Source organism: Gossypium hirsutum, chromosome D02, assembly GCF_007990345.1.
Source record: "Gossypium hirsutum isolate 1008001.06 chromosome D02, Gossypium_hirsutum_v2.1, whole genome shotgun sequence".
NCBI lineage: Eukaryota > Viridiplantae > Streptophyta > Magnoliopsida > Malvales > Malvaceae > Gossypium > Gossypium hirsutum.
The window spans coordinates 53,804,483-53,823,133 of record NC_053438.1 but is presented as its reverse complement, the minus strand read 5'-3'; the positions used below and the strand labels follow the sequence as shown (position 1 = coordinate 53,823,133).

At 34.1% G+C, this 18,651-nt stretch overlaps 3 protein-coding genes across 4 annotated transcripts; 1 reads left to right on the top strand and 2 right to left on the bottom strand.

The window, feature by feature from the left end:
- Nucleotides 1-237: 237 nt before the first annotated feature.
- On the top strand, nucleotides 238-2,438 carry LOC121214714 (uncharacterized). The gene is made up of 2 exons (XM_041088804.1): nucleotides 238-2,066; nucleotides 2,383-2,438. The coding sequence occupies exon 1, from the start codon at nucleotides 558-560 to the stop codon at nucleotides 1,659-1,661; it is 1,104 nt and encodes a 367-aa protein (XP_040944738.1). The 5' UTR covers nucleotides 238-557; the 3' UTR covers nucleotides 1,662-2,066; nucleotides 2,383-2,438.
- A 5,596-nt stretch (nucleotides 2,439-8,034) lies between these two features.
- LOC107909900 (protein C2-DOMAIN ABA-RELATED 9) lies at nucleotides 8,035-14,209 on the bottom strand. Of its 2 annotated transcripts, XM_016837599.2 has the most exons (3): nucleotides 13,813-14,209; nucleotides 8,614-8,709; nucleotides 8,035-8,506 (listed from the first exon to the last, which is right to left on the bottom strand). In XM_016837599.2, exons 1-3 carry the CDS (start codon nucleotides 13,924-13,926, stop codon nucleotides 8,198-8,200), a joined length of 519 nt encoding a protein of 172 aa, XP_016693088.1. In that variant the 5' UTR covers nucleotides 13,927-14,209; the 3' UTR covers nucleotides 8,035-8,197. The 2 variants fall into 2 exon arrangements, with proteins under 2 accessions (XP_016693088.1, XP_016693089.1); XM_016837600.2 differs by lacking the exon at nucleotides 8,614-8,709 and having other exon boundaries at nucleotides 13,813-14,167.
- Nucleotides 14,210-14,914: 705 nt separating this feature from the next.
- LOC107909898 (endoglucanase 8-like) lies at nucleotides 14,915-18,122 on the bottom strand. Its single transcript, NM_001327026.1, is given in 7 exon segments — nucleotides 14,915-15,238; nucleotides 15,354-15,517; nucleotides 15,625-15,736; nucleotides 16,892-17,053; nucleotides 17,171-17,263; nucleotides 17,397-17,804; nucleotides 17,898-18,122. Coding segments are annotated over 7 exon segments (1,488 nt in total).
- Between the last annotated feature and the right edge of the window lie 529 nt (nucleotides 18,123-18,651).

Genomic DNA, 18,651 nt, shown 5'->3' with positions numbered 1-18,651 from the left:
ATATTAAAAAATATTGTATTTATAATTACAGATGCATTCATTTGTTTTAAGGCTTGAAACCAATTTTTTTAAAAAGTAATATTCAAAAAAAATCTTTCAACATTTAAATTAAAAAATATATATTTCTATTTCTCCAAAGAAGTTGTGATACTAAAATATATTAAAATAAAATATGCGAGTCTTCCAATTTGCGATCAACTAGCCATAACTTCATCTCCAAAGTGGAAAGCTTTTTTAATATGGGATATGGGATTTCAAGTTCTCATTGAGCCAAATAGACTTCAATAGGACCCAATTTAGTAGGCTCGGCTTGGGCAGTATTAGGAATGATAGCAGTTAGTGGCAGTTGGCAGTTAGGATTGTTAGTATTTTCAGTTACAGTTGGTTAGTTGAAGTTGGTTAGTTAAAGTTGCAAGTATTAAATACATGTAATTGTATTCTTGAGTTTTGAATGAGAATGATCCATTTTGTTTCTTCAGATTAAATGGAACTTTAACATGGTATCAAGAGCCAAAATTTTTTAATAATATGAGTTTCTTGTGTTTTCGCTTTATTTCATGGAAACAATCCCTAGGACTGAGACCCCGCGTCATTCGACCAGTTCTGGAGAAGGTGTTCATTCGCAAAATCTTGGTAGTGGTGGTTCGTCGACAGTTCACTACTTTGCCAAACATGATACAGTCAAACTTGCTGAGCATAATTTCTTGTTATGGAAGCATCAACTTTTGCTGATTCTTGTAGGATATGGGCTTGAAGGTTTTGTATTGGGGACAGTTTTGGTTCCTCCAGTAGTTCTTGTAGGAGTTGATGGTCAACTGACGGATAATCCTGCGTTTCTTGTTCATAGAAAGCAGGACAATTTTATAGCTTCTTGGCTTCTCTCAACAGTTACTGATGAGATTTTGGTTCATCTCACAGCAACTAAGACAAGCTTTGAGGTTTGGACTACTATTGAAAAACGATTTGGTACCACATCAAGTATTAAAATAGCAAGTCTGCGTCATGCTTTGTATTCGATCAAGAAGGCTAGTTTAACTGTTAAAGAATACCTGGCTAAGGTAAAGACTCTTAGTGATAGTCTAATGGCAGTTGGAAGCTTGGTAACGGAAAGAGAACAAGTCAGTGTCATTTTGTCTGGTCTTCCTATGGAGTATGAGTCTATTAGAGTTTTTAAGTCTACAACTCTAGTGTCTTTGGATTTACTTACTAATATGCTTCTTGATTGTGAGGCTAGACACTTAGCTTTATTGGCAGAAGCTCCTTTGCAAGTGAATTTGGTAACCAAATATCAAGATAACTCAGGAGGTTCAAAGTCCACTTACTCTCAGGCTTCCAAGAAAGGGTATAGTGGTTCAGGTCGAAGCTGGTCTCATGGGAGAACTAGAGGTACTAGTCAGGGCTGGTCTAGGTCCAGGCCACAATGTCAGCTATGTAGGAAAATTGGGCATGTTGTTCAGAATTGTTATCATCGGTTTGATGAGAATTTTTCTAATCAGAGCCCTTCAGTCAATTTTCATCAGACTCGTGATTTTACTCATTCTTCGACAGCTTGCTCATCTATGGTTCCTTGCTCTGGCTCATGTTCGCATTCGCCACCCTCACAGACCCGTCTTCATTCTAATCAGACTTGGTATCCGAATTCGGGTGCATGTTACACCTGAAAGGCCGACTCTTATGACTGCTTCTCCTTACATAGGTACTGGTCGAGTTCTTATAGGAAATGGTAAGTCTGTCTCCATTACTAATGTAGGATCATCTAATGCCTTAGCTGTCTCCAGGCTTTTGCGTCTTCAGAATGTGTTACATGTTCCTACAGTTTGTAAGAACTTGATGACTGTGGGTCAATTTGCAAAAGACAATGGTGTTTATTTTAAGTTTTACCCTTTTCTGTGTTTTGTAAAGGACATTCAGATAGGGATGATTCTCCTCGAGGGCCACATACATGAGGGTCTATACAGGTTTCAGTTTTCAAAGTATTCTTCCAACCTCGACTGCTCTTTCTCAAAGCCCAACTCGTGCTTGGTCAACAGTGTTTAACTCTCATCTATTGCCTTATGGCATAACAGGTTTGGACATCCCTGTTCTAACACAGTAGCTCATATACTGAAATCATGTAACGTACCTTTTAAAAAGAGTAGCTTGCCTCGTATATGTACCGCTTGTCAGCTAGGCAAAGCTCATAAGCTCTCTTTTTCCTCTTCCAAAATAGTGTATTCATTTCCTTTTGAACTAGTGGTGTCTGATGTATGGGGACCAGCTTGTGTAGCTTCAAATGGTTTTTATTATTACGTATCTTTTGTTGATATGTACAGTAGATATACTTGGGTTTATTTTCTTAAGAGCAAATCTGAGGTGGTTCAATGTTTTCTCAACTTTCATCAGATGGTTAAGGTTCAATTTGGTTGTTCTATTAAGATGCTACAAATTGACTGGGGGGAAGTGTAATAGCCCGATTTTAGGCTTAGTCGGAACAGTGGTTTCGGGACCACAAATCCGACGAAAAAAAAATGTAATGGCTTGAATTTTCAGAGGTGTCGGAACGGTGATTCGAGATCACTAAATTCGACAAATGGGTAGAAAATATTATTAATTTAGCAAGTATAAGTTAAATATGAAGTTAGGAAAATTTTTGAAATAGTGAATAGTGCACTAGAAATAAATATTAAAATAATTAGAATCGAAATGAGGTATCAAGACCTCGGGGATTTTAAACTGAGCCATAAATATTTTTATAAATATTTATGGAGTGTTAAAAAGTTAGTATTAAAGTTTCGTTAAGAAATTTTAAAGTTCCGATAATTAATTGAACAAAAAGGACTAAATTGTAACAAATGCAAAATTTTGGGAAATGATTAAATAGCTTAAATGATAAAAGGAAGAGGGCTTAAAAGCAAATAGACCCAAGGTCTATTTGGGCTGGACGGCAGAGGCATGAAATCAGCAAGAAAGTAAGGAGAATTAAGGGCAAAATTGGAAAATTGCAAAATTTGCTTAATAAAGTTAGGACCCAAGTGGAATTATCTAGATTTCTCTTCATTTTTCTGAATTCTCATCAGCTAAAACACCATGGAAGGGCTTCTTCAAGCTGGTTCTTCATATTTTTATTACAAGTAAGTTCAATTCTTGACTATTTCTTGAAATTTTTGTATTTTTATGACTTTTACAACTAGGCCCACTTGTTAAATTCATTAGTTTTTGATTTTATGAAAGAAGTTGAAAGTTGATATGAATATGTGCTGGAAGTATATGATGATTTAGCATGAAATTAGAGCTTTAAATTGTTCATATGCTGATTTTATTGAAAGAATTGAATAGAAAGTGAATGTTTGGGACCTAATAGTAAAAGAGTTTGAAGATAGAGTTATATGTGGAAATTCTGAATTTCAATAGTTGTGTAACAACTTATAATGTCTAGTAAAGTACTAATTGAGAAAATTAGATTAATTGAGGGGTTAATTGAGAAAGGACCGAATTGTATAAACTGTGAAATTTGGGGCAAAATGGAAATCAACATTTTGCACTAAAGCAGTTTTGGACAGCAGCAGTAGTGTAACTTTGAAAAATCACCAAAAATTGTAGAGATTGAATTAGAGGATGAATAAAATATGAAATTAAAGCTTATTGAGTCTAGTTTCTTATAAAAGAAATGATGTGAGCAATGGAATTGTAAATCATGAGATATAATAGATTTTGTGAGACAAGGTCAGAATGAATTCGGGTTCCCCTGTTCTGACTTTGGAAAATCATTAAAAATTGTACAGAAATGATTATGAGTTATAGTTTATATGGTTAGAATCCTTAATGAGTCTATTTTTAGAAGAAACAAGCTAAAACACCATCCGAATTCTGTACAATGAGATAATTAATTTTTAGTGAAGAGTGGTTGGAACTGTCAGACAGCGAAACAGGGGAAACTTTAAAGAATAAACTGTACTATTTGGCTGAACCAAAAATTATGAAAATTATATGGTACGAAGATATATGAGTCTAGTTTCAGGGAAAATTAACGGATCTTAATTTGGAGCTCTGTAGCTCCGGATAAAAATAATTTAGTGACTCTGACTCGGATAAACAGCTTTGAATATACATGTTAGTGAATATTGAAATTATGGTTAATGTTGTTTAAGTGTGTTATACACATTAAGGATGTGGAATGGAGAGGAGGAGGAGGAAAATTGGGAAATATATGAATGATTCGTGTATAAATGGTCATATGTTTGATTATAACTCATAAACGATGAAATATGAATGATGCTTATTTTTGTGCATTATTGGTCATGGTTTAAGCTCATGTGTGAAAATAAAGTTTCATAGTATGTGTGTATGGTATATTCAATATATGATTTGGCATGAAATAATACCATGAATGGTTTATGAATTAACACATGTTGGTAAGCCTGATATATGAATAAATGATCAAATTGAGCGGAACGCCGGATTTGAGTACTTCTGATCAAGTGATAAAGTGATAAGTGGTAGCTTTAGCTACACTTATCTGATCAAGTGACAAGTGGAAAGTGATAAGTAATAGCTTCGGCTATACTTATCTGATCAAGTGATAAAGTGATAAGTTATAGCTTCGGCTATACTTATCTGATCAAGAGACAAAGTGATAAGTGGCTACACTTATCTGATCAAGAAACAAAGTGATAAGTGGCTACACTTATCTGATCAAGGGACAAGTGATAAGTGATCATACGTAAGACCATAGTTATACTATGGCAAAGTGAAAGTGAAGTACTCAATTTTCCGTGACCGTTCCCTAATTTGATTAAGGATGGTAAGTGACAAATGGGCCCAAAAGAATTAAAGTAAATGGATAAGTGGTAGTGTATTTATATCAGGACGATGTTGTTATTCAAACTAAAGTGATATTTTCATTGCTAAATTGAGAATTTCATAAATGTGTTATTGAATGGTATAATCAATAAACATTGAGTTAAATGGTAAATACGTATTAGTTTTGAATTTGATGTCATTGAATTGTACGTGAATTAAATGGAAATTTCTAGTGATATGATTTAAATTATGAGCATGAGAAATTGCGAATTGAATGAAATGGAAATGAAGCATTAAATTGCATGAGTATGTATCGGGTCTCGCAGACCCTAATTATTATGATTATAATATTTTGAGGATATATTGTGAAAAGTTATAGAAACATGTTAATTATTTTTGAAAGTTTTAATTTTGATGAAATTTTATAACTCGGTTAAATACGTTTACAAGTGTATGTGTTTTGGTAATGCCTCGTACCCTATTCCGGTGTTGGATACGGGTAAGGGGTGTTACAGGAAGAGTATCGTGTGCTGTCAAAGGAGCTTTCTCGCTTGGGTATACACCATAAGGTCACTTGTCCCTACACCTCAGAGCAGGATAGCATTGTTGAAAGGAAGCATCGACAAATTGTAGACATGGGGTTGTCGCTTCTAGCTCAATCTGGTATGCCTTTGAAGTTCTAGTATTTTACTTTTGCACATGCTGTTTACTTGACAAACAGACTGCCTACTTCAGTTCTTCGTAACGTGAGTCCTTATGAAACACTTCACAAACACAAACCTAGTTATGATCTGCTTAGGGTGTTTGGCTATGCTTGCTTCCCTGATTTGAGACTTTTCCACCAGCATAAGTTACAGTTTAGGTCTCAAATGTATGTGTTTCTTGGCAATGCTCCTAATACGAAGGGATATAGATGTTTAGCTGCAGATGGTCGGGTTTATCTCTCTCGCCATGTTCGGTTTAATGAGACGTGTTTTCCATTTCAAAATGGATTTTGCTCTCAATCTCTAGTGAATTCTACAAGGGACTTACATCGACAGACTATGCTTCCTATAGTAATGGATAACATTTCTCCTGGGTGCTCCCATGTTCAACCCGATATGAGATCTGTCAGAATATCTCCTGTGGCATCTTCCCCAGTTAATTCTTCTTCCACTTATCTTGCTGGTTTCCTACCAACGACTGAAATGTCTCCCTCTTGTGATCAGCATGAGTGCAGTACAACAATTCCTCAAAATACAAATGTTCATCCTATGCGGGCTCGTGCCAAGAGTGGAATTTTCAAGCCGAGAATTTTTGCTTTAGCTCTGGATGAAAAGGAACCTTTGACCATAGCTGAAGCTCTGCCTAGACAACAGCTGCTTAAGTTGAGTATAGTGCATTACTGGCAAATCATACTTGGGATCTCATGCCCTTACCTGCAGGTCGTCGGGCGGTTGGCTATAACTGGACTTTTAAGCTTAAAAGACATGCTGATGGGTCTATTGTGAGGTACAAAGGTCAACTTGTCATTAAGGGATACTTGCAGGAAGTTGGGGTTGATTTTCAAGAGACATTCAGCCCTGTGGTTAAGCCCACTATAATAAGAGTGGTTCTTGCTTTAGCAGTCTCTTTCAATTGGTCACTTCGATAGGTTGATATCAATAATGCGTTCTTGAATGGGGATTTGAGTGAAGAAATTTACATGTTGCAACCTCCAGGGTTTGAGCAGCAAGGCTCTAATGGACAGCAGCTCATTCATCAACTTCGAAAGGCCCTGTACAGTCTCAAACAGGCACCGAGGGCTTGGTTTCACAAGTTGAGAGAATTTTTGGTAACAATGCAATTTAAAGTATCCAAAGAAGATAAATCCTTGTTCATTCTTCAGTTAGGGTCTCAGTTGGTGTACGTGTTGGTCTATGTTAATGATATTATCATCATAGGGAATGATGCTAAGGCCATAGACGAGTTTGTCACTCAGCTCAATGCCAAGTTCTCATTAAAAGACCTAAGAAAGTCACATTATTTCTTAGGCATAGAGGTGAATTACACTTTACAAGGGATGTTCCTTACACAAAAGAAGTACATTGCTGAACTTCTTCAAAGAGCTTCCATGGACAGTTCGAATAGCTTGCCAACACATATGGTTACCACATGTCGACTGTCAGCCAATGAAGGGAGTCCTGTTGAGGATAAACATCATTATAGGAGTATTGTTGGTGCCCTGCAGTATGTTGTCATCACTAGACCAGACATAGCTTATTCAGTAAACAAGGTTTGCCAGTTTATGCATAAGCCTTTGGACCTGCATTTCAAGGCTGTGAAGAGAATCTTAAGGTATTTACAAGGGACACTGGATTATGGGTTGAAATTCACCCGAACGTTAAGATTTTTACTTGAAGGATATTCGGATGCAAGCTGGGGTTTTGATGTGGATGATCCAAGGTCAACTTTAGGCTTCTGTGTGTTTCTTGGAAGGAATCCAATCTCCTGGAGCTCAAGGAAACAACAAGTCATCTCTAGGTCTACAGCAGAAGCAGAATACAGGAGTGTGGCTTATGTCACTGCAGAGATGGTATGGATTCGGGCATTGCTGACTGAGTTATGCATTCCAGTTCCAAAGAAGGCCTTGATATGGTGTGACAGTTCAACAGCTGTTGCAATTGCGGGGAATCCAGTTATGCACTCAAAATTTAAACATGTTGAAATGGATCTGTTCTTTGTCAGAGAAAAGGTTGCAGATGGGGTGCTTCATGTAGGACATATACCTGATTCAGACCAAACTGCAGACATACTGACAAAACCACTGTCGATAGGAGCATTCACCTAGTTTCGCGATCGCCTTTGTGTTGTTGATACAAGTGAGAAAAGGCTTTGATGAGAAGAGAAGTTGATAAGTACGGGGCATGTTAGGAATGATAGCAGTTAGTTGCAGTTGGCAGTTAGGATTGTTAGTATTTTCAGTTACAGTTAGTTAGCTAAAGTTGGTTAGTTGAAGTTGCAAGTATTAAATACATGTAATTGTATTCTTGAGTTTTGAATGAGAATGATCCATTTTGTTTCTTCAGATTAAATGGAACTTTAACAGGCAGGTTGACAAAATAGTATTCCATTGTTAAACCATAGCTTCAGGAATGGAAATTTTACATTTTACAAATAGCAAAACAATTGAATCTGATGCAGTTTGTTTGCTCATTGTAACCATGAATTTGAATGGTCAGTCATTACATCTGGATTCAAATTCAATTATTAATTGGAATTAATCAAAACCATCTATTAAGTGTATGTTTTTCTGCATTATAACATAGGAGTTGAATTACAGTTTGGTTTTCAAATTACGATAAAAAAGAAAACTGATGATTTCCCGACCCCGACGAGGTATATATACGAAAAGAAAAAAAGAAGAGGGAATAATATAGTTGAAGCCATACATACAGATTCAGAAATCAGGATCCAAACCCTTGCAGCCAGGGATATCAACCCACTCTATTTGGATTAAAACTTCCCCACTTTCAACATTCCTGAGTTTGAGACGCATGTCTTGGGTGATCCTGCCATTTTCCCAAAGAATGCGGCTTTCATCAGCGAGGTCATTTGTCCCGCTTGGCTGTACTTTCTTGAGTGCACAGCCATTTGGGAGTTCTTGCAACTCTTTCCTTAACCTCGCTGCTTCTAAGTATGGTTTTAAGTCAATCTCTGCAGTTCCCATAGGATCATCCGCACCCAACGTGTCTTTGTCGTACACCGTCTGCAAAACACAAATGGAATTCCATGCAAGTAGTAGTGGTGAATGGTATTCACATTCATTCATGTATATACATGCATACAAATTGCAGAATCAGATATATTACTTACTAACTCGATTGGATCATTAAGATCTTTGATTGAAAGACTCACTTCATCACACCACTCGGGATTGCAGTTTTTTTTCACCACATTTGTTTTCACTTTCTGTACCAATTTATGCAACATTAATGTCAGAGAAATCAACATATCAACAATTGTTCAAACCTTCATTCTTTTTATGAAATCATTACAGTTGACACCAACCATCTCTGGATCTTATTTGTGAAGATATGCTATGGAGCATCCGTAAGGATATTTATTTGTAAAGAGATTTTTTTTAATATTCATGTCCGTTTTATAATTTATGTTCGAGATTCGTAGTTACCCCTCTTAATAAGTTTGTCTTCAAAGTTTGAACATGCATCTTCTATTAGAAGTGTATTGTACCTTACCACTGTACCCAATAGTTTTTGGTGTCCATTTACTTTTTGTTCTTGGTAATTATTTTGTCTTTAATTACAATTGCACGAGTAACAAATCAATAACCTCAACACTTTCAATTGGTATCAAATTCACATGCTAGATATATTTAGTGGAATCCTATTCTTTGTTGTAGAGGTATGCAAAAATCGGATTGAATGGACTAAATTGACTAAATTAATAATTTCAATTTTTTAGGGTAAAATTTAATTAGTTCGATTTAATGCCAATTTGGGAAGTTGAACAATTTGATTAAATTGGTTTGGTTTTGATTTTTAAAAATCAAAATTGATTTAATTGACTTTAAATTATATATTAAATATATTTATGATTTTAAAATAAATAAATTACATGAACATAAACTCAAACCCAATCCAATTATAGAAAATCATTAAAACCAGATCAAATTTGTAGCTTGTGTTTTATTCGGTAATGTAATTTGTGTTAAATAGTCTATTAGTGTTTTTTTTGTAAATTATAAGAGGAAGACAAAGTCCTAACAACAACGCGATTAGCACAACTCAAACCTAGGCCACACCTAAGGCGGCAACGCAACTAGCGTGACTCGAATCTAGGTCACACCTAGGATGGTGGACGCCCTGACCATCACACAGGGTTCAATTAGTTTTTTTTAAGGAAAAGCTAAGTTGATTAAGGGTCTATTTGTTTAACTGAAAATGGTTTCCGAAAAATGATTTTTGGAAAATGATTTACTTTCCTGGAAAAGTTAATATTTTATGGTGTTTAAATGAATCCGTGTAAAATATTTTTGTTGTTTGACACATTTCTTAAAAATATTTCAACTGTTTTCAATGAAACAAACATACATTTGAGATTTTGTTATCTTTTCATTTTTTTAATTGAGTTTATTTTATTATCTATAAATTTATATGATACATTATTTTTGCATATATTAAAAGTTTTTTGTTAAATTCAGATTCATTACAACATAATTTGTTTTAGTTACGTGACTACTAAATAATTTTTTATTTAAAAATGTGATATCAACAAAGTTGACAAAAAATTTAACAATGTCAACAATTGGACTTGATTTTCGGAGGGACTAAATTCTTAAAAATAAAAGTACAAAGATTAAATTGCAAATTTGTGAAGAATACATAGACTTATGACATATTTTAACATTTATACTACAAAACATTTATTATTAATATATTTATAATTGTAATAAATATTTATTATTAAAATATTCATATTGAATATTTTAATAATATGTGAATAATATTATTTAAAATTATTGTTTTTAAATTTTATTTTTAAACTAAAATTTAAATATTAAATAATTTATTAAAATAATTAATTATATTAATAATTTATTATATGAATAAATATAAATAATTAAATATGTATGTTTAATAATATTGAAAAATGTAATATTTTATATTAATATTCTAATAATTTTAAATATTTTTAAAATAAAAATAAATTTTATTATCAATATAATAATATTAACCTTAATTTAAGTTAATCTTTATATAAAAATAAATTTATCTATAGATGAGATATTTTCCGGAAAATAACTTGCGCTTTTCAAAACGGTAAGTTATTTTACAAGAAAAATGGCTTATTTTATGTTGACATGTAAGTCAATTTCCGTTGACCAAACTGTTTTCTGTGAAACAAACACAGGAAAATGCAGAAAATAATTTCCGTAAAACTTTTTACATGTAAACAAACGGATCCTAATTAAGCTTCCTAACTAAACTGGCCAAAAATATATGGATTGAAATTTGTCAATTTTTTTTACTTGGTTTACTTTCAGCTTCCAAAAATGAAAGTCCATTTAAATGGTTTTTAGGTTTTCTAAATCGAATTGACGGATTTCTCACTTATACTTTATTGCTGAATCATGAAGAACGTAAAGGAAGAAAGTTTAATGTCCAGCCCCTACTCTAGATGGATCCAATTATAAATATCACAAAACTTATTACAATAGAGCATTCATTTAAGCAAGGCATAAAAAGCGTAGCTTGTTAGGAGCCATCTATGACCACAAATAATGATGGTGCTCGCACAATGAAGTCAGAGATAAACTAGCATGCTGAAGAGGATAAAGCTACTAACTACATTTCCAAAGCCGTAAATGTTAGTTCTAATGAAGTTGACCTTCAAGAGTTTAGGTGCACCTTCAAATGCATCTTTATACGTGAAGCTTGGAAAATTCTCGAGACCACTTATAAGGAAACCATTGGAGAGAAGTAGTCAAAGTTGCAAATGCTAACGAGGATGAAACTTTGTCTGATTTTTATGCAAAATTGTGTGATATAACTGATCAAACATTTGCCCACGAAGAATACTCAAAAACAAAACTATTGACAAAGTTGATGCAATCTCAGTTGGAAAGATTATTAATCAAAGTCACAACCATTGAATAGGTCAAGGACATGAATACAATAAGAGTAGAAGAATTGATATGGTCCTTTCAAACGTTTGAGATAAACTTGGAAGAGGCCTATTGAAGCAAATTAGAGAACATTGCTCTAAATATTGTAGCCTCAGTTGTAATTAATGCTGAATCAACTGTCTTTACGAAAGACTTACAATAGCAATTGCCCCTTCTTACAAAAAATATCAATAGGAAGGGTAATGAAAGAGGTCCAAATGCCAACAAGAATAGATCTAAAACCATAGCTAATGAAGACGAGCTTAGAGAGAAGAAGAAAGACATTTGATATCATGAATGCGAGGGGTTTAAACATATATAGGCCGAGTGTGCAAACATCCTAAAAAAAGAAGAAATCTTTTTATGTAACTTAGAGCGATAAAAACTCTAATAGTGATAATAAAAATGGTGAAGAACACGTAAGAAACTATGTTGCCTTCATTGTCAAAACCAATTAAGAGGTTGTCTTAATCGAATCAAACACAAGTAATAACAATAATTGATGGTACAGAAATAAGATGGAGGGAACATACAAGAAAGTGTTGGAATAATAGGAGATCATTTGCAAAGTTAATGAGAAGTTGAAGGAAGAAAACAATGTGATGGAACAAGAGAAGCAAAAAACTCTTACAGAATTTGAAAGAAAAAAAAACTTATTGGAAAGAGATTGGGAACCTAAGCTAAGTATTGTTCAAAAAGAGTAGTATGATGTTACTTGAACAATTCTAAAGATGGGATCAATAATTTTTACGTTTGATTGTATATTGTGGTTGTAATAATTTGGGCCATCCTATTTGTATAATGAGTTGGATTTCTTACATATTTGTTTTATGAATATTAATTAATAAATGAAGTCTTTGTTTTAAATAAATTTTTCTTAAATGTGAGTTTTAATTCACAAATATGTTTCAAATCTTATCATGCATGGCATCTATCTCATAAACTTATATACCGAGTTGTTTTAAGTTTCATCTAGATAAGATGCTCTATTTGGCCTCTTACAAACCATTCTAAGATTCTCCTATGCATGTCAACTAGATTGAAAAAGAGCTCAAAACCAATGATACCTTAGTTGTGGTGGCAATATTATGTGATTGAGATTTTCCCAAGTTCAAGTTCTACCATGTACAAATGTTATACGTCGATTCTCTCCTAGATTATTCTAAACTTAAATGTGGGTCATGTCCACATTTACTTCGACCTAAGCTTAGATATATTTCAGTTTCCAACCCACAATTAATTATAACTATAAGGCTAAAGTATTAAAAAAGCTCTTTTAAAATAATTTAAAAAAATGAATTGAGTCTTTTGTCAGAAAGTGCAATCAATTGAGTCCTTAATCAAAAGTTAGCAATCAATTAAGCCATTAGAATATGGTTTTCTGTCAAGCCCTTAATGGACCATTGAGTGCTAATGTGGTAATTGATATGTAAAAATAATGATGGTGGTGACTAACATGGCATTTGAGGTGAAAAAAATGGTAACATGGATGGCTTAATTGATCTTAATCATTTTACATGGGCTTAATTTATTTTTAATTATTTAAGTTTTAAAATTGTTAAATCTTATAATTTTTTCTTGGAAAATATAAAAATTATAGAAAAATTGTTATTAAATATTAAAAAATTATAAAAATTATAAAATATCATTAATATGTTATGAAAAAGATATCAAACTATTATATAAATAATATAAAATTATAGAACTTATAAAAAAATAAAACAATAAGAAATTATATAAAAATATATAAATTTATTTTAAAAAGTTATAAAAACTTATTAAAAGTATTAAAAAGTTATAAAAATTATAAATATGTAATAAAATTATAGAAAATTTTTGTTATTTGGAGTGCTTGGATTTGGTTTTAATGGTGAAATTGAATTGTGATGGTGATAGACTTGTATAGGGTGTTGAATAAGAGGTCCGAGAGGCAATGAATTTAGTGTTTGGTGATTGAAGATGAGTGGTGAGTAATTATTTTAGTTGAGAAGACGTGATGAGAGGGAAGTTAATAGGAATAGATTTAGGTATGATGTACGACCGTGTGTGAAGCAAAACAAAAAAAAAGAGTAATATTTAAAAAAAAATGTTGTAAAAAACATTGGAAATTATAAAAAAAAATATAAAAATTTATGAAAACAAGAGGCTTAAGTTGAGATATGAGCGCTCATTTGTGAAATAACAATAGGCAATTGTCAACTAGTTCTAGAGAAAAAAAAGGAGCGCTCTGGGTAATACAATAGCAACCGATTTTAACATATACTTGAGTTCACTCATTTGGGAAATAAAACTCTAGAGTACTTGATTGTAAATTTTGAGAATTTTTTCCAAGATAACATAATCAAATTTCTCCTAATTTGAGAAGGGATGAAGGAAACACAACAAACCTGTTGAGTGGTGGTGATGACAACATATGGATCACTGCTAGACGCTATCTTATCACGAACAATAAGATTGTAGCCTCTTCGGACCCTAATTCTGAGAAGTCCCAACGTATCCATTGCAACAAACACGTTGTTTTTTTTCAGATATTACAATCCAAACAAAACAATAATCTGAAACAACTTTCTTTTACTTCCTCTTTCTTGGAAGAATACCAATGTATTGCAATAAAAATAATAAACTTGACAAATGAGAAACAAATGGTTTGGAATTGGAAGGAATCTTTAATTTCCACTGTCTATAGACTCCACCTTCTTTCTAGCGTCTTGTGGTTCATTCATTTTCAAAAAAGTATAACAGAAAATGTCAAAATCCATAATCAATGAACATCTAAATTTTAGAAAGATGAGTGGTTCACCGCTTTCTTGCATATTTGTGTCATCATCTTGATCACAAGAAGTTCACAATAAATATTAACCATTGGTGTTGTTTTTAGTCAATTAAATGAGAATAAAGAACTCCAAAATTTATATGCTTGAATATAATATATATAGGCATATGGTATAATTGATATGAAATTATACAATTTATAAAAAAATTTATTGAGTTGTGTCACCCGACTACTTGTAAAATTTAACTTATATGTTTGAATATAATATATATATAGGCATATGATATAACTAATGTGAAATCTATACAATTTATAAAGCTTTTTATTGAATTGATATCCCTCATCAATTGGATTCCAACTCACCTTAAAAAATAAAAAAAAATTTCAAAACTTTCACTCTCGTCCATGAATAAATTGTTAAATTTGTTTAGCTTATTTATATCTAAACTCGATTCTTTTCATTATCAAGCTTTAAAACTAAAAATATGTTTGAAGATAGAATTTATATATATGTAAGGCAATAACTAGAACTTGAGTACAAAATTATTAGCAATAGGAGAAATGGGTGCTTTGGGTAAAGGCATAAATCTTAAAACTTAGCCCAACAAAGATAAAAAGGCGCTCACTTTTTTGTGTAGCTTTCAATTGGGAATCGTTTGATTCCACAATGACGATAATGATAAATCACTGATTACAATTACTCTATATGCGGAAAATCAAGGGTGGGCTGAAAAGAATGCAAGGAGACCAACAAGTGGCGCATTGATGTAGGTTGTGGGCTCCGACTCTTGAAAATAAGGCCTTGAATCTGGAAAGGCATCCGACACATTAGGCCCACCCACTACTGCTCCCACTAGTAAATTGGGGTTGGGGTTTGGGCTTAGATAATAGCGAGTCCCCGCTTTGCAACCGATGCGAGCCGGGTGGGCCGCGACCGATGGCAGTGAGCTGCCCCTGTGATGAATCCTCCGAGGAAATCGTGCACCATACCCAACCATGTAGGATATCCCTAAAGGATTATCCCCCAGAATGTAGTCTACCTAAATTTACCACAGACAAGAATCACGTGAGGCCCTTCTCATTATAGAAGCAACAAAACAAAAGCCGTTGATTTTGTTTGATTTATTTAAATAGAAACCAAGAATGTCATACTACCTGGCGTTTGGCCAAGTGTTTGAGAAGGGCAGGGGAGGCTGATGATTCACCACATGGAACTACCTTGTTAGCATGGCTTAGGTAATTTGAATAGGCTAAAAGAAGGAAAGACAACGACGTTACATGCTGCATGTTACTCCCTCCAGTTTTGAACATCAGTCCACCTTTTTTATATTTTTTAACAGTGAAAAAGGGGTTAGTTTCTATGATTAGCAGAGATCTATGTCTTATTATTATTGTTTTTAGTATCAAATTGTTGAAAGCACATTACCGGGAGAGTACTGAACTTGAGGATGGGACATTCCAGGTAGTAAAGAACAAATAAAGCCATCAGCATTTTGCTTGAAAGACTCGAAATAGTCAGCTTTTCCCATCAGCACTTCCTGCCCCAGGAATTCCACAGATTAGATAATAATAATATAATAACTACTTGTTTCGTTTATCACATATACATTAATATATCAGCCTCAATGTATATTAAATGTTAATACTGCGTAGTCTGATAATACTAGTGTTCAGAAACCTAGAAAATCAATGTTCATGCACATAGAGATAAGTTGATGATATAGAATAAAATAAAAGATATTAAATGCATGAATATGACGAAATCATGCAAGCTATATATATATATATATTGTAAAGGGTGAAAGGTCCTTAACGTAGTGGTGATCACCTTTCAAGAAAAAAGTTAATGTAGAAAGATAATGAATGAGCATGGGGGGTAAGCATCGCCCCAGCCTTTAGGCACATGCATGTAGCAGTAACTCACTGATTGGGGACCCACGAGGATCCAGATCTTAACAAGAACGCTTAGACTTTTTTGGTTTACGATTGAGGAGACAATACACTACTAAAACCAACCCTAATCTACTCCACCAGACACAGTTTTAGTCTCTTTGGCTCCAAATATTTGTCTTTTAATTTGGGTTGCCAATGTAAAATTGATGCTCACATGAAACCCAAATTTTATGCTTACATTCATCATGTGCAATGATAAGCCATCCTATCCCCCATCACATGATTATTTTGTTCTTTCTATTCCCATCTTATCCAAGCATGTAGTAGTAGCGCCATTTTTATAGAAATCTAAAAAGTAACAAATAGCTTGCCTTTGGTTCAATTAAAATACTTAATTTAAATCTAATTTTCTCCCGTGAACTTCAACAAAAAATCCAACATTTCACACCATGCAAATGGTTTGTTTCAGTTCGTCTGAAAGTCTATAAAGGGCATAGAAAATGGGGTTCGAAAAATGTGAAAGAACACCCCACAAAAATATGATCAGCTCCCATAAAAAACATAGGATCACCCACGTGCACCCAAGACACATTTTCTTCAGTCCTATAAAATGAACCTTATCCTACTTACATACCCCAACAAAAGGCACCAAAGTGTAGAAGAATATAAAAGCACCGTTCTAGAAAAATAAATAAATAAATAAACAAATAAAACTTATAAATAAAATAAAACATTGGTATCATTATAATGATTAAGCATAAAACATATATAAATAATCCAGTGATTAATTAATTTTGTACCTTGGAAATGAGGACGTTAATCCCAGCATGCTTGTTATCCCAACCAAACTCATTGATGGTATCTCCAGCTCTCAAGACAACCTCGTTTTTCACTATGTACTCTCTATATACGCGCTTCCTTGAGGCCTTGTGCAGCCAAGCGGCTCCCCAAAGCAACTCGTCCTACATTACCATTACAGTAGCTACAGCCAGTCAAAGTTGTGGACTTCAATGTCATAATGCAACGGTTCCTCTTAATTGTACTGTAAGAGAAAAGAAAAAAAAAGGAGTCTGTCTGACCTGGTAACCATTGACATCGCAGTAAAAAGGACAGACTGCAGAGTGCAGGCTGCTACTATATGCACCTCGGTGCTTGTCAGCAAAATTGAACACCTACAGTACAATACACCATTTTCCCCGACTGTCATTTTTCCATTAACATTCTATGAATCAAATATGCAAAATATCTTCCCATTTGGTGCGGTGACAAGATTAAGAAGAAACTGAGGTGGTGACAATGAATTACCCTAATGGCTCGATTGAGGAGCAACCTGGAGTATGCAGGGTCTCGTTTCCTGAACACAATGGAAGCAGCAGCCAATGCGGCGGCGGTTTCACCTGCGACGTCCGAACCAGGATGCGCATTATCGATTTTGTACACCGTACGTAAAGTATCCATGTCCTCCGGCCTTTCCCAGCAGCTATGATCAGAATAGGCGTCTCCCACTTGTACGTACACCACTCGAGGCTTTTCCGTTGCTTTCAACAGATAATCCGTCGACCATTTCACTGCTTTAACGGTGTTCTTTAACTCCGGCCCCATGTTCCTCCCGAAATCTATGATACTCCAAGCTAATAAAGTCGTCGTGAATGCCATTGGGAACCCGAACTTCACGTTGTCTCCGGCGTCGTAGTAACCTCCCGTTAAGTCCACCTGAAACCGAAACATCAAACGCAGTTAATGATTAAATTATATACTTTTCGTAGGTGAAATGGGAAATGTAGGCTGTCGAAAAGGAGTAATTACACCGGCGGTGGAGCCGTCGTGCAATGCAGAGTCGCGGCGCCATTTGACGCGTTGGTCAGGGGGAAGTCTGCCTGATCGTTGGCCTTCGAAAAAGAGAATGCTCTTGCGGAGAGCGTCGTGGTAATTGTGGCCGCCTATGATCGGATGACAAAAGAGGAGCAAAGAAAAAGAGAAGGCGAGAAGTGCCGAGAAAATTCCCGGAAATGTAAGGGGTTTTGGCGCCATCTTCTTTGGGAAGGGTTGGGGACTGGGATGGCTAATGGCTTAATGCTGATATATACTATACACTGCTAAGAAAACAGCAGAACCAACGTGGTTCTTTATACTAAAACTGTGGCGTCCGATTCCAGAGATGGTACCAATGGGGATACGCCACATGTATAGCTGTAACTGGTCGAAATTTGGGATTCCCATTCTTGACTTGACTGCCAGATTATTCGGGTCGGGTTGAATTCCGGTACATTCAATTCGAAGTTGGGTTAATATCCTTAGCACTTGTGCATTTCTACGTAATTCGTGTATAATTTTTTTATTTAGTTGATACATTAATTTTAATTCCGTAATTTAGGCCTATTAATTTATACTAATATGATGGTACTACATGATAATCTTTGGCAAACAATAATTCAAACATTTTAAATATATAAAAAATATTTCTTTATATTAAAAATAAATTTAAATAAATAATTATTTAAAATATTTAAATCAAAATATATTTAAACTTTTCACATATTATTATCATATTAATTATTAA